General features: G+C 43.3%; 1 protein-coding gene across 1 annotated transcript; it reads left to right on the forward strand.

The window, feature by feature from the left end:
- The first annotated feature begins 451 nt into the window (after positions 1–451).
- Positions 452–10,163, forward strand: LOC110696907 (transcription termination factor MTERF2, chloroplastic-like). The gene is made up of 4 exons (XM_021874234.1): positions 452–773; positions 3,832–3,973; positions 7,634–7,748; positions 7,862–10,163. Exons 1-4 carry the CDS (start codon positions 452–454, stop codon positions 8,492–8,494), a joined length of 1,212 nt encoding a protein of 403 aa, XP_021729926.1. The 3' UTR covers positions 8,495–10,163.
- The last annotated feature ends 12,471 nt before the right edge of the window (positions 10,164–22,634 follow it).

Below are 22,634 nucleotides of genomic sequence, written 5' to 3' on the forward strand. Positions count from 1 at the left end.
ATCTCATTACATAGAGAAAATGATCAAACGGTTTAATATGTTTGATAAGTGTCCCGTGAATACCCCCATGGAACCTAATGTAAAATTGGTTAAGAATTCGGGGAAAACGGTTTCCCAATTGGAGTATTCAAGGATAATTGGATCCTTGATGTATGCCATGACAAGTACAAGACCAGATATTGCATTGGCTGTGGGAAAACTAAGTAGATTTACTAGTAACCCGGGTGCACATCATTGGTTTGCAGTTAGGAGGGTCTTGAGGTACCTTAAAGGTACATTGGACTATGGTTTGTCCTATAGTGGATTTCCTTCGGTTTTAGAAGGATATTCGGACGCCAGTTGGATCACTTACAAAGAGGATGACTCTTCTGTAAGCAGTTGGGTGTTTTTGTTTGGGGGAGGTGCCATTTCATGGTCTTCTAAGAAACAAACATGCATTGCCGATTCCACTATGGCAGCGGAGTTTATAGCTCTTGCCTCAGCTAGTAAGGAAGCTGAGTGGTTGAGAAATCTCATGTTAGAGCTGCCTTTATTGCCTAAGCCAATCTCACCGGTGGCAATTCATTGTGATTTGAATTCGGCTTTAATAAAGGCTTATAGTCAAGTGTATAATGGTAAGTCTCGGCATATTTCACTAAGGCATAGCCTAGTGAAAGAACTTATCAATGATGGGGTCATAAGTCTTGACTATGTTCCCACGAAAATGAATTTGGCGGATTGCTTTACTAAAGCAATGCCAAGACATTCCATCATATTTGCTTTGACTGGAATAGGTTTATGTCCTATAGCACAAAGTTGTGAAACCCAATCTAACGCTTGAAGAAACATCAAGTCTTAGATTTAATGTAGTTGAATTACAACTTTGTTTGTTAGCAATATTTGATGACCCATATTGCTATGTTAATTGTGACGGTAAGGTAGCGTCAATTCAAAGTTCTCAAAGATTTAGAGTTGAGAAGCTCTAAATGAAAGTGTCTAGTCACAAGGACACGTTTACGTATATGAGAACCTACCTATATAAGTTCGAAGTTTAGCCGCTTCAAGAAGTCTAGTTGGACATATAGACTTTGATGAACTTATGAGAGATACGGACACATGGCTGTATAAAAGTGTCAAGTGACGTTAAATTCGAGTTATCTTGTGTGTATTTCATCTTCGAATGATTAGAGATATCCGTGTGATTCAATCCATATGGAAATCATGGGATATGATCATCGTTAAGTGTGTTATACTGAGTGTCAATTCAATCCGTAGGGACATTGACATTGATGCATGAGATGAAGCTTATTTGATGGAAGTAAAGAAAGGATTTAAATGAACACTCTAAATGGGGGAGGATTGTTGGATTATTTAGAGTGTTGTAGTGGAGAGATCGCTCCACTTGTTAGCGCGCCTGTGAAAGACAAGCGCGGATCGCTCCAAAAGCGCGACAAAATCGCGCTGAGTTTCTAGAAAATCTGTAAAGTTTAGGAGGCGCGCTCGCGCCTCCGGATGGCGTGCCCGCGCATTCGGATGGCGCGCCCGCGCCTCCGGATGGCGCGCCCGCGCCTCCGGATGGCGCGCCCGCGCCATGGTTTGGCTTGAGCATTCTGACTCCTTGGGATCAGTTCAATCTCAAAAGTTCTCAGCTTCGCAATGACTGATTTGATCTTTGTGAGGTAAGCTATCATTCAAGGCTCTTTGGCCTCGTATTCACCTCGGATCTGATTTACAACAAGCTGAGAGTCTATTTTCAAACAGACATGTTCAGCCTCCAATGTTATGCACAATTCTAAGCCAGCAATTGCTGCTTCGTATTCGGCCTCGTTGTTTGAAGCTTTGAATGAAAATTTTAGTGCATACTCAAAGGATTTTCCTTCGGGCAAGGTTATGACTACCCCTGCCCCGAACCATTTATGGTGGAGGATCCATCCGTGAAAACAGTCCAGATTTTCTTTTCCTCGTCAAGTGTCTCTTGATAAGAACACTCGGCCAGGAAATCTTCTAAGGCCTGGGCCTTGATAGCTGTTCTCGGCTGGTATCTGATACTGAACTTGGTGAGCTCGAAAGCCCACTTTGCTAGTCTACCAGATTTTTCTACTTTGCCGAGGACTTTTTCTAGCGACTGATCCGTTAATACTATTATTAAATGGAAATCAAAATAGGGCCTCAACTTCCGAGCGGCTACCACTACTGCATATGCAACTTTTTCGAGTAGGGGATAGCGTGTCTCGGCATCTGTCAAAGTGTGGCTGATGAAATAGATCGGCTGCTGAACCTTTTCTTCCTCCCTTAGCAACATCGCGCTTATAGTGGTTGGACTAACTGCCACGTATAAGTATAAGGTTTCTCCTTCGGCTGGCCTTGCCAGAGTTGGGAGTTGAGCTAGATTCTCACGGAGTTGCTTGAAGGCTGTTCTTTGTTCATCTTCCCAGATGAGCTCCTTAGACTTTGGGAGATTTAGCGCTTTGAAGAAAGGAAACCCTTTGTCCGAGGCTTTAGAGATGAACCTGGACAGGGCAGCCATTCTGCCAGTGAGACGCTGAACATCCCTCTTTGTTTTCGGCTCAGGAAGATCAAGGGTTGCTTTTACTTTGGCGGGATTGGCATCAATCCCCCTTTTACTGACCATGAAGCCGAGGAACTTGCCTGACTTCACGCCGAAGACACACTTCTTCGGATTCAGCTTTATTTGATGTTTGCGAAGAGTGGCGAAGGTTTCGGCCAGGTCCACAACATGGTCTTTCTCTTCTTTGCTTTTGACGATAGAATCATCAACATAGACTTCCATGTTACGGCCTTTTTGCTTAGCGAAGACCTGATCAACCAGCCTTTGATATGTTGCCTCCGCATTTTTCAATCCGAAGGGCATCATTTTGTAATTGTACACCCCGGTGCTTGTAACAAATGCCGTTTTTGCTCAGTCATCGGGGTGCATGAAGATCTGATGGTACCCAGAAAATGCATCCATGAAACTAAGCAAGGCATGACCACTTGTCGAGTCGACTAGCTGATCGATCTTCGGCAAGGGATAGAAGTCCTTCGGACAAGCCCTATTTAGGTCCGTGAAGTCAACGCACATTCTCCAGGTGTCATTTGCCTCCTGAACTATCACCACATTAGCCAACCATTCTGGATATTGACAAGGTTCAATGAAACATGCATCCAGAAGCTGTTTGACTTCAACAGCGATGTCTTGGTTCGTTTGAGCGGAGTAGTTCCGCTTCTTTTGCTTAATGGATCGAGATGTGGGATCGACATTAAGCTTATGCGAGATGAGGTTCAGGTCAATCCCAGGCATGTCTGTTGTCGAGAAAGCGAACACATCTTTGTTGTCCCGAATGAGTTGGATTAGTTCAACACGGAAGCTCGGATCTAGTCCAAGTCCGATGCTGACACTTCTTTCAGTATATCCTTCGGCCAATGGTATTGATTCTGTCTGATTGTCTAGCTCCATAGCTTTGGCACTGGACTCTTCGGATTCAGGCCTGCAGTCAATATCAACAGGCTTCCTAGACTTTGGCTGATCTTCTGAGTCCTTTAGCTCAGAAGAGGAACCAGCCTTTTCTTTCCCCAAAGATGTTTTCTTTGCTGGGGTTCCTTGGGCCGAAGCACTTAAGCCTTTAGGCCTTTTTGTACCTCGGTCCTTTTCTTTTTCCTCCTCATCATCCTTGTCGTCGCGGCGACTTTTGGATGGTTTGAGGTGGTTGCATCTTTGGGCCTCCTTTTGGCTAGCCTGAATTTTTTCGGAGTGTCCCTCGTCCGAAACATATATCATCGTTTGATGGTACATCGAGACAACTCCTTGAATATCGTGAATGAGGGGTCTCCCCATAATCACGTTGTACACAGATGGAACATCCACGACCATGAATTCAGCCATAATGTTCCGTTGTGCTAGGCCTCGGCCTATGGTGACAGGAAGAAGAATCTTCCCATCTGGATATGATGAAGAGTCGTTGAATCCAGATACCATGAAGGGTACTGGAGTTAGGTGCTTGCTCTCCAACTTCGGCTGGTCGAATGCTCCTCGGAAGAGGATACTCGCGTCACTACCACCGTCGACGAGGGTTCGCCAAACGTTATGGTTTGCAATGCCCCTTACGATCACTAATGGGTCATCATGAGGGTACACCACCCCCCGGCAGTCTTCGGCTGTGAACAGAATGTTCGGCACCGGATACTGAGGTGCTCGGAACTTAACATGATTTACTTGATGGGTAAAGCCTCACAAGTGGGGTTTCTGTGCGATCCGAGAGGTTCCTCCGGTAATGGCAAGAATGTCAAGGTTTTCCTTGTCACTTGGCTTGTCTTTTTTCCGGAGAAAGTCCAGATCTTGTCGAGAATCTTTCTCGGCTTTCTTCCCCTCGCGGCGATCCGCGAGAAATTTTTTATAGATAGCCCTTTCGAACCAGATCTTCAATCTGGTCCTTCAGCTGAAGACATTCCTCGGTGCGATGTCCAGATGGTTCGTGGAACTCGCACCATCGGTCTTTGCCTTTGTGCTGATGCCATGGTGGAAGTGGCCTAGGCTTCTTGAATCTCCCTTCATTTTTGGTCGTGCTATAGATTTTAGCACGAGGAAGAGTAAAAGGAGTGTAAGAACGTATCTCCCCGTGTAAGGGAGGATCTTTTCTTTCTTCGGCTCAGCAGCCGAGGACGTATCTGAGGCTTTCGCCTTCCCTTTCCTCGATGCCTGGCCTTCGGACAGTTGTCCTTTGGCTTTCCCAGCCCCGGATTAGGACTAGGATTTTGTTTTGTTCCATTCTTTGGCTCGGATTAACTTATCCGAGGCATCCAATGCTTCCTCTAAGGTCTGCTGGGGATGCATGACCATGAAGTCGAGGAACTTTCGAGCTTGCAAGCCATTCCGTAGTGCAAATACGGCAAGGCCCTGGTCCAGACTTGTAATTGTGGATGACTCGTTGCTGAAGCGAGTCCAATAGTCTCGGAGGCTTTCATCCTCCGCTTGTTGTAGACTCATCAGTTTTGCAGTTGTTTTCTCTCGGCGGTTTATCGTAGAAAACTTGCTCTTAAACTTGTTGGAAAGGTCTTTCCAATCAGTTATGGAGCCTTCTTTTACTCCCTTGGTGATCAACGCTTGTGCAACACCTTTGAGAGTAGTTGGAAAATATTTACACCACGTAGCCTCAGATCTGGGGTTAAGATAAATGTGCCCCTCGTAAGAGGCAATGTGATCCTTCGGGTCTGAGGTACCATCGTAAGTGATGTGCGGCGGTATTTTTACCGTCGGCACATGCTCTTCCAATATCCAACTTTGGAAGGGCGAGCATGTAGGGACCATCACGACTTTCCCTTTTTGCTTAGCCGAAGGGACCTCGCTTCTCTCTCTTAGAGAGGTGGAAGTGGTTTTCGTCCCTGGCCGAGAAAATTCGGGGTAGGGCCTGGTTCCCTCTGGCTAAATGAGACGGCTACGCACGTCTACCTCCCTTGAGCCTAAGCGTTCATGGACGCTTTGGCGAGCAGGCTCTTGCCACGTAGAGGTGGTATTGTTGCTCCGAAAGCTTATAGAGTCCCGGGTCTCGGAATGGTGAAAGAACTGAGGGTTCTTTTTCCTTTCTCGCTCGGTCCTCCAAGTGTCTTCTTGCCACTTTTCCCCGAGCTCCTTGTAGGATGGAACTTGTCCATCCTCCTCTTAACCGATTCTCCTTCTTAGGTGTCTCGGCTGTAGAGGTGAAGACTCATGGGGTGTTAACGGGAGTTGTCCTCCTTGGGCTTTGAGGAACTCCATGCAGACCGCTACGACCTTTGCCACTTCCTCCGTAGAGGGCCCCGATTGAGGGGTTTCTTTCGGCTGAGACCGAGAGTGTAGGCTTTGAGGTGAAGGAATCTTCGCATTAGAGCGACTGAGCCTAGACGGGCTTGTCGGCTGGCGAGTATGATGGGATGGAGAGTCCCCCGAAGCTTCCCTTTCCGGAGAAAGAGGAGCTTTTGAAGAAGAAGAAGCTGGTTCCGGTGAAGGTGAAATCGGTTGATGTTCCCTCATCGTAATCAGGTCTCTGTCCCTCCTTGAAGAGGTTGGACCATTCTTCTTCTTAGCACTCTTGGTGCTTTTGCCGCTCTTTTCATGTTTTTACTAAGATTGGCAGATCTTTGGCTTAGTTTTTTGTATATCCTCCCCACAGACGGCGCCAAATTGTTTCAGTATGAAAATAATTGGACCTTCGACAGATCTTTTTCAAGGGAGAAGACTGATCTCGGTCCAAGTGGTGACTGGGCCGAGGATTTCCTGCACAGCGAACACACGTAAACTAGCCTCAGGGGTGGTTGCCGAGAAAGGCCCCTCCGATGCTAAGGTCAGTTCAGTGAGAGTAAATGTTATGCAAGAGAATTAATTGCTTGAGGCTGATTGTAGATGAATGTAAGATGAGACAATTGATGGCTTTTATACTTATACTCAAATGAGGAGGACTGGGCCCTTGAAGTCAGATGGGCTTGCCATGCTGATTGGGCTTGATTGACTTAGTATGCTTGTGGAGAGTTGAACCTTGCATTGGGCTTTTGTAATTAAATCATTTGGATCGGCCTAATTATGGATAACTAAATTGGACCCAAACAGTAATGATAGTTAATTGAAGTGGAGTTAATTGAAATTAAATGACTTATGTAGTTTTTTTTTTTTAATTTGAATTATTTAATTTCTATCTTTAAATTTCTTATGCGTTACGTACGTATATATAAAAAAAAGTTACAAAAAATATAGAGCATTTTGAAGGAAAATTTCTCACAAGATTATGTCAAGTGTCCAATCCGAATAATCTGATAATTACTTTAATATATACTCATAGTATAGAACTATAGATAGAGTTCCAATTTGGCATTTTTTGTCTTTGTTTACGTCCATGCTACGGTAAGAGCGTCCATCCCTAGGCGCCGGAGCCACTGCACGGCCACCTCTTTCAGACGCCGTTACGTACACCGTGAATTTTAACGGTGACTTACCTCGTTTTCCGTCGACGACGACGTACCTCCGGCGTCCCCCGCATCTCCGGCCTGCCCTCCGGTCTCCCCCGACGAGCCAGTACGGCTCCACATTGTTTAAATCGAGATTTGTTCAATTTTAGAAAATGGGCATAATTGTCATACCAAGTCATATTTGTGGGCTTTATATGGTAATTTGCGGGCGATGTTTAACAAATCCCTTGTTTTTTTCCCCGCTCAAAACCCACACAACCCCAACACTCTGCTCGCTCGCTCGCGTTGCCGTCGTCTTCTTCTGCGCCGCAACTGCCACTAGCATCACACTCTCTCAGGTCTACACTATTCTCTTTCATTTCAATTTCTTCTCATTTCAATTTCATCTCTTAATAGCATACTCAAACTCAACAATGGCAGCTAATCTTCCTTTCAAAAGGGTAGTTTCCTTTCTCCAAAAACGCTTCTTTAATGCACACCCATTTCCCCAAAACCCTAAATTCCGTAAAAGGAAGATTAAATCTGAGATTTCTAAATCAATCCTACCTAATTTATCATCTTTCCCAATTCAATACTTAACAAATTCATGTGGACTTTCGTTGGATTCTGCAATTAAAGCCTCGAATAGGGTTGTATTAGAAGAGAAGAAAAAGAAACGATTTGATTCTGTTGTTTTGTTTTTGAAATCCCATAATTTTTCTAATGCTCATATTATTAGACTTATTGAGAAACACCCAGCTGTTCTTAATTGTAGGATTACAAGTAATCTTGAACCTAAGCTTAGATTTCTAGTAGAAAATGGGATTAAGGGTTTGTATCTTCCTAGGCTTGTGGTTGCTTCTCCGGCGATTTTGTTTCGGAGTTTAAAGGCGCAATTGAAGCCTGCAATGGGTATAATTAATAGATATGTGAGCTGCCCTGATAAGCTTTTAGTTACAGTTCATAGTGGGTCTTGGTTACTTCTGATTGGAAAAGACTGCAAGAGAATCTGGATTGTTTGATTGAACAAGGGGTGCCCGAGAGACGAATCGAGGAGTTGCTTGTTTTGCAGCCTAGGTGTTTGTACCAAGATATTTCAAGGATCAAATATGCAGTGAAAATGATAAGATGTATGGGGGTAAAGCCTACTGATGTTAAGTATATACACAACCTTCGTGTCATAATGTCACATAGTAAGTTGAGCTGGAAGAGGAAGGTTTCGGTCTTTGAGAGTTTAGGGTGGTCTACTGAGGAGGTTATATCGACTTTTACTAGGACTCCGCATTGTTTGTCTTGCTCTGAGAAGAAACTTAGGAATGCTATGGATTATTTTGTTAATACAGTAAAGGTTGATAGGGAGACTATTATTGGTTATCCTAAAGTTTTGACGTATTCAATTGAGAAAAGGGTTGTTCCAAGGTTCACTGTTTGGAAGATTTTGATAGAGAGGAAATTAACTAAGTGTACACGGTTCATTTGGATGCTTAATATATCAGAAAAGGAGTTTATTGATCTGTATGTTACCAAGTACTCTACTGAGATACCTTATCTACTGCAAATCTATATGCAGTCCAAGGGGGGCTCTATCCGGGCTGTATGAAGTTGAAGAAGATTGATTATGACGATAAATTGTAAGTTGTTCTTTAGTCAAGTATATAGTGGTGATTTCAGTTGATACTATTATTTACTTAGCAGGGGTTTTAGGAATTAATCTTGTTTGATTAACATTTTGTAGCATGATGAATTCTCATTGTTGTTAATCATTGTTATATTTTGGTTCCAGCGTTTTTTTAGTTGAATCTAGTTTGTTTAGAGAATGCTCAAAATATGCAACAATTATGCAATGATGTGCCTTTAGTCCAGAGTTTTTGCCCATTATATTGTTCTCCTTCCCATATTATCTTGTATAGATGTTCTCCTGATATTACAAAGTGACCATGTTCTGACGAAAACAAGTGATTGTAAATTTGTAACCATTGCTAAATCATTCTAAGTCTCAAAGGAAAGGGGCGGAGTGGTGGAATGGAAACTTCTTTTTCTATTAGAGGAGTGAAAATAAACTTGACTTTAAGTTAATCAAATTATATTGTACACCAGAGTTCTTTCTTCTTGTTGACAACCTAGGATTTTTTATGTGGAAAACATGATAGCTTGTAGATATGAAGATATTCTGTTTCAGTATGTTTGAATTATATTTGTTCCCGATTGACTAAGTGTTCTTTTTAAAGTTACAAGTTTAGAGGCGCACACAATGCATGCACGATTAACTTTTTTATTTGCTCAAATAATTGGACAACTTTTTTCTCATAAACTTGTCTATGTATATATTATAAATTTTCCTCTTTAATATTTATGACTGTAAATAAAGAAATTTAGTAAAATACAGTACTAATTGATCATAAAAAAAAAAAATATTATCACGTTATATGGAGTACTAGATTACACTGACATTGAAATTGGTTACCCCTTCTCTATGTCCCATATTGTCATTTTTCACACTGCCTAATCTTTATAGCAATATAGTCCGTAATAATTAAAGATGCACTTTAAATCTTTAATTTGCTCAAAATTTTGATTAATATAGGTTGTGAAAGTATATAACATCAATTACATGATAGAAAAGGTGGGAGCAACTCACAATTTATTTACAATAGTAAAATAACTCTAAAAGATTTTCTAGTGAAATTTGATAAAATGTAGACTAATGACAATAACAACCATCCCAAATTTAATTCAACCCAAATATAATTCAATAAAAAATAACTTTTATATATATTACTCCTTGTTAAAATTCAATCAAAACCAAGAGTGTAGACTAATGACAACCATCCCAAATATAATTCAATAAAAAAAAAATTTATATATTACTCCTTGTTAAAATTCAATCAAAACCAAAAAATTACATTATAAGGACCAAAAATAGAGAGAAAATAAAAGAAAATGTCAACATGCGTGGAACTATATTGGGACATAAGAAGATGAATTATATGGAAACATATATATTACCCGCCTCCAATTCAAAAAAAAAACCACAATTTGACATTAACTATATACGGAGTACATAATGAAACAAAGCAATTTAGGAAGCTTGGGAGCAATCAAATTAGGAAAAAGGGTGGTACTTGGGAGCAATCACTAATATAAAGCAACAAAATTATAATTTTCAAGCAAAAACTTCTCTTGTACATTAAAACAAAAAATTATGTAAATACCTTGTAATCTTCTTATAGATTCTTTGGTAATCTTCTTGTCTTGTAAATAATGCATAATATAATCAATCAATCAATAACTATATACTAAAAGACTTACCAGTAATGACATGTGTCATAACCTGGTGTGTCCTTAGTAGTTTTTTTTTTTTCTATGGAAAAAAATTCAATTATAGTATAAAACCTTATACAAAAATAATTTTTTATAATTGTTAGTAACAAAGATATACTTTAAATAAAAAAGATTTGATATACCTTTCCGCACAAACATTTATGACTATTGTTTCGGGGTTTTCTGATGTCCTGCGGGAGAGTTACAATTCCGGGACTGGTATCCTTGCGCCTGTACCTGCAAAACAACGGAGACTCCTTGTGGTGGGAGCTCCGCCTCCGACGGTCAAGTTAGTACTTATTTGAGGAGTAAATAAGTGCGGAAAAGTAAAGGGCGAGAGATCTGGTTCCTCAAGGGTAGGAGTGATCAGTGTGTTTTGGCTTCTCTAGTTAGGTGAGAGTAATTAATTGCTGAATCCCCTTTAATGAGGATTAATTAATGTATTTATAGTCTTGGGAAGCGTGCCCAATCCTAGGTTTAGGTCAACCTAGGGCCGATTGGGCTTCTCTTGGGAAGTGGGCCTAGGTGGCCTCCCTCCAAGTTGGTAATCAATAGGCCACATGGCGTAGCATGACTGGTCCATGGTGGACAAATGGTTGTGTGCCACGTGGCAGGCCCTGAGAGGTCCAAATGGAGGACACTTGGCAGGACCTGATTGGTCCACGTGGCGTACACTGATTAGGCGGGGAAAACCCTCTAATCATTTGCCCCTCACAGGTGGCACGCGACTGGTCGCAGGTGGCAGCCTGTAACAGGCGACGGACTGCTACAGGTGTCGTCTTGTGATTGGTCGAGAGCTTTTTCCCGCTCATTTTTTAAATTCAGAAGTGACCCTTCGTATTCTCATTTTACCCTATATAAGGGTATGTTGACCAAGTCTTTTGTTCACATTTTGCGAACTTTGTAAGAGAACTCTCGGACCCCTGAACTTGAGCTCTGATTTTCTGGACGACTGATTTTACCAACCGCCTGCTTTTATTAGACGCCTGTTTGATCAAGCTCCCTTTCAGAACTTAAGTTTCAGGTAACCGTTTGTTTCTTTATCCTTTTCTGCTTTTCTTTTGCATTTTTTCTTTCTTTTTGAAAATGAGGCCTCAAAAGGATCCGGCACGGCCTAGGTTAGCAATCAGCCGGTCACCGGGGACGACTGAGTCTAGGACTGGGGGTGCCTACTGCCGTGCGTTACTTCAAACTTTGCGCAAGTTCCGGAATCCAACTGTCTTTGTATCTATGCAGGACAGTATGGCAAGAACAAAAAGAACAAAGAGGATTGAAAGCTTTGATGGCTCTTCATTCCGGGTTCAAATTAGTGAGCTATAGGACCAGACGCCTGACACCGTAAGGACCCGAGGTGGCTCTGCTGCCGAGAGCTCTGAGGAGGGGGCCAAGGTGGCCCCTTCCCATTTTACAGTTGACTTAGCTGGTCAGCAATCGGCTCCTTCTGAAGAAGAGGGGTCGGGGCCCCCTCAGGGAGAGGGGAGTCGGACTCCTCTGATAGTGAGTCCGAAGTCAGTTCTTCAAGTCGCCTTTCTCCAGGCTCAGAAGAAAGGCATTCTCGCCTATATGAGGCGAGACTTACTCATTCAGTCGAAAAAGGGGTCGACTGGTCAGAGCCATCTTCCTCCCATAGGGAGTTAAACACCCCCTATTACTGTCACGTCCCAAAAGGACGGATCAAGGCTATGAAGGAGCGAATAGAAACTTTTCTCTCGGACCATGTGATGGGTCCGAATTTTGAGTTATTTGTGCCGGATGCCAAAGATGCAGTCGTCTGGCCCGCGAGGTCTAGTTTTGGGGACGCCTGCTTTGGCTGCTACGAGGCGGCCATTAAGGCCGACCTTCAATTTCCCCTGCATCCGGCAGTTCAACAAATCCTCGATGTGTACGAGGTGGGGCTATGGCAGTTAACTCCCAATTCTTGGTTCAACATACTTGGCTACGTAGCCGGGTGTGAGATGCATGGGGTAAAGCCGAATTTTGAGGCGTTCACCCATATGAATTACTTAAGCCGAACCCCCAAAGCAAGCGATACCGGCTGGTACCGAATAGCAAGCCACAAAGGCTATTTGATGACTAGGGAGAAAGAAAATAAGTGGAAAGATTGGAGAAATACTTTCCTCCTAGTCTCCAGTCTTGATAAGCTCCTGAACAAGCGGTACAATAGGTGAAATAGGGATCCGCCTCTTCTTGCAGGCGGCCCTAGCATACCGCCTGTTCCTCGTCGGGCAAGGGAAGAGATCCTTGATCGAGGACTCTTCAAAGTAGAGATTAGGGCCAACTCTACTACTGGGGTACAGGAGCAAGTGCCTTTGAATTGCGTCCCTAAATTTCAATGGTTGTATGATGAGTATTTTTTGGCCGCCTGCGGCCTGAGCAGTCGGACCTCCAGAGGTAGCCGGCCTCTTATGCTTGTATATGCATCATTTGATTTATTTGTACAAGTTTAACTAACTCTTTGTTGCCTATTTTCAGTCGAGGCTATGGACCAAATCTCTGCATCAAAGAAGGTGGTCGCCCTTCTTCGAACCTCCATAATGAGCCTCAAGCAGACCTCCTCTGATTCTCCCGCCAAGGAGACGCCCATAGTGAGTTTCTGATCTTTCGAATTTCTCTTTGAACTCCTCTTTTTGCCAGTACTGACTTTTCTGTGCTTTTGCAGGCGGGCTCATCCAAACCCTCTTCCTCCCAGCAACCGGACTCAAAGGTTCGGAAACAAATAGCTGGGAGTACGCCTGGCTTTGCCAGAAAACAGTCGGCTGACAAACAGCCGCACACCCCACAAAGTGGGGGTAAACAAACACAAGTCCCTAGGGACAGCCGGCCTCCAAGAGGTATAACCGGCTCCTTCGGCCCTTGTTAAATTTTTCTTCCTTTGATATTCTCTCTCTGGTTCTAACAATTTTTCTTTGAATTCAGGCGGCCCTCAAGAACCAGACTTGGTCCAAATGGCCAAGTCTATGGTTAAAGCCATCCCTCTAGAGGAGAGGGATGCGGTCAAGGGAGTCGGCACCCTTGACTTAGACGGAATCATGGGTCTCCTCTCTGAGGTATACTTAGCATTTTTTGTTAAATGTTGAATGACTTTGCCTGCTGCCTGTTTTTGCAAATCTGACGTCTGGTGCTCCTTTTTCAGATCATGCTCCGTGTGCACGGCCTCCGTAGGCCGATCAGCGCCAAAAACAAAGAGGTAAAAGCTGCCAAAGCCATGGCCGCCTCTGACTTTGACAAGGCAATGTTTCAAATTGCCCAAAATGAAATTTTGACAACTGATATTCTTTATTATCAGGCTCAGGCCACTTTGGAGATCAAAGACAAGTTGGAGGCGACCAACAAAAAGAACTAGGAGCTAGAGCAGACGGTCAAGAGCCTCAAAGATGAGCTGCGACCACTTAAACATATTGCCCACCATGCCGAGAGCCTTCAAAAGTCTTTGGATGCTGTCAAGGATCGCTAGGTGAAGCAGGAGGCGGCCATCACCAAAGATCTTAATGCGAAGACCGAGACTGAGAAGCTGGCTCTAGCCCAGAGCATGATGGAGGACTCGGCCAACATCATGAAGATGACCTGGTCGTCCCTCTTCCCAAAAGCTTGTTATGCTGCATGGGACAAGAAATTCAACGCTTGTACTGAAGAGTACAACAGAAGAATCATGCAGCAGGCGGCTGAGGAGGACGAGAAGAAAGAGGAAGGGGCCGACTCCAGCTCCGAGGAGGAAGAAGAGGTGGTGGCCCTACAGCCAATTCAGGAGGATGCGCCTAAAGCTCCTGCCCCTGAAGACGAGTCAACAAAAGAGGATGCTTTGAAGAATCAAGCGCCCGTCGTTGAACTCGATCAGCCGGCAGTTGAGACTCAAGCCTCTCCCAATGTTTAAAGCTTTTATTATTCAAACTTTTCTCCGGCCTGCATGCCGTTTGTTCTTGTATCCACTTTACCCGGCCAGTTGTCGGGGTTTATGAATATTTTGCCGGTCTTTATGGCCGGCTATTAACACTAATTTGGGCGGCGATTCGGTCGCCTTTGATCACAAAATCTTGTTTATGCTTTATTTTTGCCAAGTATAGAGGGTCCTTGACATGTGCTTGAATGCTATACCGACTATTTCGGCTTTGTACATTTTTTAGAATTTGCTTAAAATTTTGCAAGCAAAGTACCGACTGCCTATGCCCCTGGACGACTTGTTGTCTTGGCTCCAGATTGGCGACCAGTCGGCCATGTATCTTTGTACGTTAGGTCTGCTTAACTTTTTCAAGTTAGAAGGAACAGGCCGCTTGTAGTCGGGCCGCCTGTTCGTTTAAGTAGAAATAGAGTCCTTTCTTGCCTTTAGCCAGGCGGACTCATCGTTGCCTTTTGGATCCACACCAAGTATGTGGGAGTGACTATGAGTAATCTTTGAGATTACCCAGTCGTCACCTCTCTTGCTTGAGTAGTAGAGGTACCAGGCGGCGGAGGCCGGCTGATCCCCTTGATTCGCCAATTTTTGTTGGCTATTAACTCAAGAGATACCCCCTGTACTTATCCCAAGTGATACAGGCGGTTATCCGACTCGGATGTCAACTGCTAACACTTGTTTGGTTAGTGTTTAGAGTTATCCTTGTCTCGAAACGGCTACGTGGTTTGTCCTTGGGGACAGTCGTTTAGGTGTCGTGTACTTAGTTTGTAGATGATAACACGATATTATACACGATTTAGATGCGGTATTTGGTCATGTTTTATTGTGTTTTCTTCATTCTCCTTATCGTTTTGAGTTATTATTCTTCCTATTTCGATATTGCTCTTCTCGGTTTGTTTGTTTTTTTTGTTTTTGTAGGAATAGGGCTCGATTTGCTTGGAAGTTGTTTTGATCGCGAGATATTTCTTCATATAGAGCGTTTCTAGCATCTAAGGAGGTCATAGCAGCCTGCTCCACAGCTTGGTTGTGGCGTGTAACCTTTGGCCACAACCTAGTTGTGGGCGTCCATCATTGAAGCAAAGTAGAGGCGAAAACAGCCCCCTCCACAGCTCGCCTGTGGCCAGAAGAGGTGCGCCACAACCAGGTTGTGGCCTACTCGTGAGTGACGAAGTTGGGCTAGATTTGGATGATTTTTCGGGAGTTCTAATTGTATACAACTTCTCCAATATTATCTTTGCTTATATATATCTTTTATTATTCCCTAGTATTGGGGGAATTAGAACCCTAGCTTTCTATCTAGTTTTATTTTAGAGTATTATATTTTCTTCTTTTCTTCCTTTTATTTTTTAATTTTCTTTATTATGTTCATGTAGATTATTAATCTAGGGTTAGGTTGAACCCTAATATGAATGAATGCATTGTTTGATCTAAATCCCCAATTTAATCAATCTATAATTCCACTTTATTAGGGTTGGTTTTATTATCAATGATTAACTAGAAATAGTATTATTGAATGTGATTAGGTTTACAACGAAAGTTGATTCTTAATCAATTTTAGAACCCTAATTAAAAGTAAGAATCTTTATGCATGAAAATAACTAATTGTTCTTGCTAGGATTTATGGATGTCGTTCTTAATGTCTTTAATATGTATGATTCCATGAAAATAGGTATGATTACAAATTAGGGAAGCTTTTAGTTGATCGAAAGAAACTCTTAGTATTTGTTATATAGGGAACATCCGTCCTGTGGAATAATATTCGTTGATTTGATTTTGGGTAAGGGATTATTTCGATGCATTGATTTATATTGGTGGGGATTCTTAATTCTAGATGTTTTTATTATTGGTGATACTCAATTTTAGATGTTTTTATTTTATGTTTGATATTTGAATAATCATAGTTATTTAATCGATCTTTTTATCTCTTATTTAGTTTTGTCATTGGTAAAAGTTGATTGTTAAACAACCTTCTCTCTGTGGGATCGACCCTGACTTACCCTACTATATAATTAGGAGGTCTAGTTAGGTGTTATTTTTGTTAGGTGTGCGACCGCCTATCAATAGAGCATTATTCCACCCAAAAGGGAGCTGCTCTCTGCGACGAATCTCATCCGGAGGGATGTCGCTGGACGCCTACTATGATGTTGGGACAGGTCGTATTAGTTTAAAAGAGAGGATCAGTTGGCTAGGCGCCTGGGCTGACCATCCGGCCATAGGCCTTGTTTAGTTCATGGTGAACAAGTATAGGAGAGTAGCCGAATGTAAAGTTACAGGCGGCATGCCCCTTTGAAACAGTACAAAGTAAAGAAAATGGAGAGTAGCCGATGGTTTGTCCAGTCGGCATACCCCTTTGTATTCAGTACATATTAAAGAAAGATAGAGAGTAGCCGTCTGCTAATGTTACAAGCGACATGCCCCTCTGTTTACAATATAAAAGAAGCAAAATAGCAAGTTTTATTAGTAGCTCTTGGTTATTTACATTATTCAAAAATAATACTTCTTTAGATTATCTACATTCCAGGTCCGAGGTAAGGGTTGGCCGTCTGGTGTTTCCAGGCGGTAGGTGTCGTCCCTGACCTCTTCATAGATTCAGTTTAATTTGCCTAACTCATTAGCCCTACCGACTGCTTCCATATTTCGTAGTACAAAGTCCCCCACTTTGAGTGGACGCCTGTGTACCCTTTTGTTATATGCCCTTGTCATTCTCAGGCGATAGATTTCATGGCTCAGGGCTGCATTGCCTCTTCGTTCTGGGAGTGAATCCAATGCTAGGCGCATGGCTTCCCAATTTGCTTCTTCATCATATAGCATTATACGAAGAGTCGGCTCGTAGTGTTCAATTGGAAGAACAACTTCTGCCCCATAAGTTAGGAGGAATGGAGTCTCTCCAGTCGTCCTAATGGACCAGAGAACATGCGATAGTTCGTCTGCCCATAGGCTGCCTGCTCGTTCAATTTTCTTTTTGATACCGTCTGAGATGATTTTATTGAAAGCTTCCACCTGGCCGTTTGCTTGCGGACGGCTGACTGATGCAAAGCAGTGTGAGATGCCTTGGTCTCCCAGCCAATTTTTGAGAACATGCGTCTCAAATTGGGGGCCATTGTCAAAAACCATAGGCATGGGCACTCCAAATCGAGTGATGACATTCCTCCATATGAAGGAGATGACGTCCTTGGTCTTGATAACCTTAACTGCTTCTGCCTCCACCTATTTGGTGAAGTAGTCAACTGCAACCAGTATATACCGCCTGCTGCCTGTTGCAGGCATATAGGGACCTAGGATATCCATGCCCCACTTAGCAAATGGTATAGGACTATGGATGGCCGTGAGGTCTGTGGCCGGACGATGAATTAACTTGCCAAACCTTTGGCACTTGTCACATTTTTTAACCATTTCCATGGCATCAGCTTCCAATGTAGGCTAGAAGTAACCTTGCCGCCTAGTTCTTTGAGCAAGCGACCTGCCGCCTACGTGAGAAGCGCAGTACCCTGAATGTAGATCTTCTAAGACCTCTCGTCCTTTTTCTGGGGTAACACATTTCAGGAGGGGCTGAAGATGCCCTTTCTTGAAAAGTTCCCCTTTACACATTTCAAAGTTGGATGCCCGTTTCTTCAGTAAGGCCGCCTGGGATGGGTCACCCGGCAAGGTGCCGGCTGTTAAATATGCCCTGATTGTGTCCATCCAGGTTGAACTTCTATCTAGAACTCCAATGGGCTCTTCTTCAATGCTTTGTTTATGCATAACTTCCCAGAAAACGGTCCTTGGCGTGTCACAGGAGGCCGAAGATGCCAGCTTTGAGAGAGCATCCGCCTGGTTGTTCTCGGACCTGGGTACTTGAGATAAATGAAACTCTTCAAGTGACCCAGCCGCCTGACGTACCGCCTGAAAATATTTAATCAGGCATATAGGGACCTAGGATATCCATGCCCCAATTAGCAAATGGTATAGGACTATGGATGGCCGTGAGGTCTGTGGCCGGACGATGAATTAACTTGCCAAACCTTTGGCACTTGTCACATTTTTTAACCATTTCCATGGCATCAGCTTCCAATGTAGGCTAGAAGTAACCTTGCCGCCTAGTTCTTTGAGCAAGCGACCTGCCGCCTACGTGAGAAGCGCAGTACCCTGAATGTAGATCTTCTAAGACCTCTCGTCCTTTTTCTGGGGTAACACATTTCAGGAGGGGCTGAAGATGCCCTTTCTTGAAAAGTTCCCCTTTACACATTTCAAAGTTGGATGCCCGTTTCTTCAGTAAGGCCGCCTGGGATGGGTCACCCGGCAAGGTGCCGGCTGTTAAATATGCCCTGATTGTGTCCATCCAGGTTGAACTTCTATCTAGAACTCCAATGGGCTCTTCTTCAATGCTTTGTTTATGCATAACTTCCCAGAAAACGGTCCTTGGCGTGTCACAAGAGGCCGAAGATGCCAGCTTTGAGAGAGCATCCGCCTGGTTGTTCTCGGACCTGGGTACTTGAGATAAATGAAACTCTTCAAGTGACCCAGCCGCCTGACGTACCGCCTGAAAATATTTAATCATGGCCGGATGGGTTGCTTCGTATTTGCCATTATACTGGCTTACTATCAACTGTGAGTCAGAGCAGGCGTCTATTTTTCTTGCCCCAGCCGCCTTGCACATGCGGATACTGGCTAATAAAGCTTCATATTCCGCCTCGTTGTTCGAGGCTTGGAAGTTAAAACGTAGAGCATACTCGTACCTGTCGCCTTCTGGCGACTGACATATGACGCCTGCACCACAACTATTCGCAGTGGAGCTCCCGTCCACATATAAACCTTCCAGACTTGGTCTGGAATTTGAGAATCAGAGGGTCGAGTCATCTCTACTATAAAGTCAGCAAATGCTTGTCCCTTCACGGCTTTCTTTGGCTCGAACGTAATTTCAAGGCACTGAATTTCTATTGCCCATTTGATCATTCGGCCTGACGACTCCATGGTTGTCAATGGGCGCTTGATTGGCTGGTTTGTGTATGCCACGACCGAATGTGCCAGGAAGTAAGGCCTCAATTTTCTAACTGCCATGAAGAGGGCAAGGCCAAATTTTTCCACTAGGGGGTACCTCAACTCGGCATCTTTTACACGTGACTGACAAAATAGACCGGGAGCTGGCAGTCGTCCCTCTCACCAAGGAGGACGGCACTTAGAGCATGGTCAGACACTGCTAGATACATATAGAGGACTTCTTTTGGCAAAGGGCTGACCAGCCTTGGTAAGGAGTGCAAGTGAGCTTTCTGCTTCTGGAAGCCCGTCTCGGCATTCGGCCCCCATTCAAACATAGCCTTCTTTTTGATTGCCTGAAAGAAGTAAAGGCATTTGTCGCCTGATCGACTGAGAAATCTCCCCAGGGCCGCCAGACAACCTGTTAATTTCTGGACCTCTCGGACTGTGCGGGGCGACTGCATGTTTATGACCGCCTGCACTTTTTCGGGGTTAGCCTCTATTCCCCTTTGATTGATAAGAAATCCGAGGAACTTCCCAGACTCAAGTCCAAAAACACACTTCTTGGGATTGAGCATGACATGGTGCCGCCTGAGTGTGGTGAATGTTTCTCGGAGGTCGCCCAAATGGTCCATCTTGAGTTTAGACTTCACTATCATATCATCTATGTATGCCTCGACGTTCCTTCCAATTTGATCAAAGAACACCGTGTTTATCATTCTCTGGAAGGTGGCGGGGCGTTCTTTAGACCAAACGGCATGACCGTGTAGCAGTATAGGCCCTGATATGTGACAAAGGTCGTCTTCTCTTGGTCTTTCTTCCATAGAGGAATCTGATGGAAACTAGAGTAGGCGTCCATGAAACTCATTAAGGCGTGGCCGGCTGTAGAGTCGACTAGACTGTCGATCTTGGGCAATGGATAACTATCTTTGGGGCACGCCTTATTTAAGTCTGTGTAGTCCACACACATGCGCCCGGTACTGATATACGTGTTTTATACAATGGTTTTCCCCGGTTTTACTTAGTAATTTTATATGGTTTTGAGCTCTACGGAGCCATTTCTTGCTAACAATCTCTTCTTTAGTGTATTCGATTGTTTTAGTAAGCTTTTCAGGAATATGAAGCGTTTCTAGGCAATTGGACGTGTTTTTAGTAGATTCGGAAGAGTTGATAGCCAAGAACTGCAATTTATGTGGAGTGCCCGACCGGGCATGGCTTGCCCGGGCAGACCGGGCAATGAAGAGTTCACAGGAAGAAGCCCAATTCTGAACGGTGCAACGCGCGCCCGATCGGGCAGGCTTCGCCCGGTCAGACCGGGCGATGAAGAAGTCAAGTTATGAAGATGCAATTCTGGAAACGTGTTACGCGCGCCCGACCGGGCGAGGTTCGCCCGGTCTGACCGGGCAAAGAAGGAAAACTGTCGTATTTTACGCAGCCTTCCTCCGCCCGATCGGGCGAGATCTGCCCGGTCTGACCGGGCGATGTTCAAGATTGCGCGATTTCAGCTATTTCCGAATTTCTATCTTTTGGGGGTATAAATACCCTTTTGTAATTAACTCTTAGAGTGAGTTTTTCATTAGTTTTTCTCCTTAAGCCCTAGAAAACTCTCAAGAACCCTAGTTTTATTTCCTTTAAGCAATTTCAATCTTTTAATCCCAGATTAATCAATTGTTCATCAACAATTTGAGTTCTTTCAATTGGAGTAATTGGTATTTATCTTACTTCACTCTTTTCTGATATTCACTGTTCTCTAAATATGTTTTCTTTACTGTTTCTTGTTTTTGAACTTGATTTTGATTTTATTATGATGTGTGAGTAGTTTCCTTAATCCGGGATCTTGCTAAGCTCGATTATGATTGATGTATAAAGTAGATCTTTAAATTCCCCAATAATAATCCCAATTGACATGCTTAATTGATTGTGTTTATGCCAATACTAGATTAGGAATAATTAGTATTGTTATCATCCCTTTGTTCTTATTGCAACGGAAGTTGGGTATTAACGGGATTAGGTTATTCCAATTAAGGGTTTGAAGATCATCACGGAAGTAGATGATTGAATAATTAGGAATCTAGGCATGGTGTTTAATGTCCCTTATTCGCTTGATTCCACGGAAGTAGGCTTGATAGTTAATTTGGGAAGCCATTGATAACTTGGAAGAGACCTTTGGTATTATTATTAGGGATTGCTTTTCTTCTTGTCAATTGATTTATATATTGGGGGTAGATTTATTAGTTTATCAATCATAATCGTGGTAATGCTTGATCTTGGATGCTTTAGTTTATTGATTAATATTTCCTCTAGTTAATTGTGTTATTTAATATATTAGTTGATTATTATCATCCATTATTGATTGGTGACGTGCTTAGTGATTAATTGAGTCTGATTAATTGAATGAACCATAGTCTCTTGGGATTCGATCCTTACTTGCCCTACTACACAGTTAGAAGGAATAGTTAGGTTATTTTTGTTAGGTACGCGATAAGCCTATCAAATTTTGGCGCCGTTGCCGGGGACTAACGGTTTCATATTGATTTTCCGTGATTCGTTTTTACTAAGCGTTGTTTGTTGCTTCGGCTATTGCCTCCTGTGTTTTTGATGTTCTTTGCCTAGTTCTTTGTTGTATGCAAACACGTCGCTCAGGGTCAGACGACTTAGTGCCTCTCGATTCAGAAATTGAAGCGACTGCAAGAAGACGAAGAAGTAGAAGAAGAGCAGGTAACAGAAATATGGAAGACCAAGCAACAAAGTCTCTTTTGGAGTACGGTATCCCTGACACAACAACCGGACTCCTTTCTAGCATTGTTAGACCACCTATCACCGCTCAGAATTTTGAATTGAAACCGCAGTTTATTCAATTCATATCCAATGATTCATTTGCTGGCACACCTCTTGATTGCCCAGTGAATCATATAGATGGTTTCTTGGAAAAGTGTGACACTATGAAGCTGAATGGTGTTACAGATGATGCTCTTAGACTTCGCCTTTTTCCATTCTCATTACGGGATAGGGCGAAGGAATGGTTAAGAGATGAGGGTTCTGGTTCCTTTGATACATGGGATAAACTAGTAAAAGCTTTTCTGGTCAAGTTCTTGGGACAAGAAAAGACTGCAAGATTAAGGAACGAGCTATCCACTTTCAGGCAATCAGATGAAGAATCCTTATATGACGCATGGAGGAGATTCAAGAGATTACAGAGACAGTGCCCTCATCATGGCATACCTGAATGGATGTTAATCCAAACCTTTTATAACGGTCTAACCCATGAATTCCGGATCTATATCGACGCCGCATCTGGAGGCTCCCTTTTAACTAAAAATCCAACCGAAGCAAAGGAGCTGGTTGAGAAGATGTCAGCCAATGACAACTATCACCCAGGCGGCCGAAATAGTGTCAAGAAAGGAGGTAAATTAGATGTTGATGCTCTAACTCTTTTAACTAGTTCTGTGCAGGCACTTTCAAGCAAGTTCGATAGATTACAAACTGGATCTTCTAATAATGTGCTAGAAACTTGTCAAATGTGTAATACTCAAGGTCACATCGCACCTAATTGCCCACGAAATTCGAATGAGGTATC

This window comes from Chenopodium quinoa, unplaced genomic scaffold (genome assembly GCF_001683475.1).
Source record: "Chenopodium quinoa cultivar QQ74 unplaced genomic scaffold, ASM168347v1, whole genome shotgun sequence".
Lineage (NCBI taxonomy): Eukaryota > Viridiplantae > Streptophyta > Magnoliopsida > Caryophyllales > Amaranthaceae > Chenopodium > Chenopodium quinoa.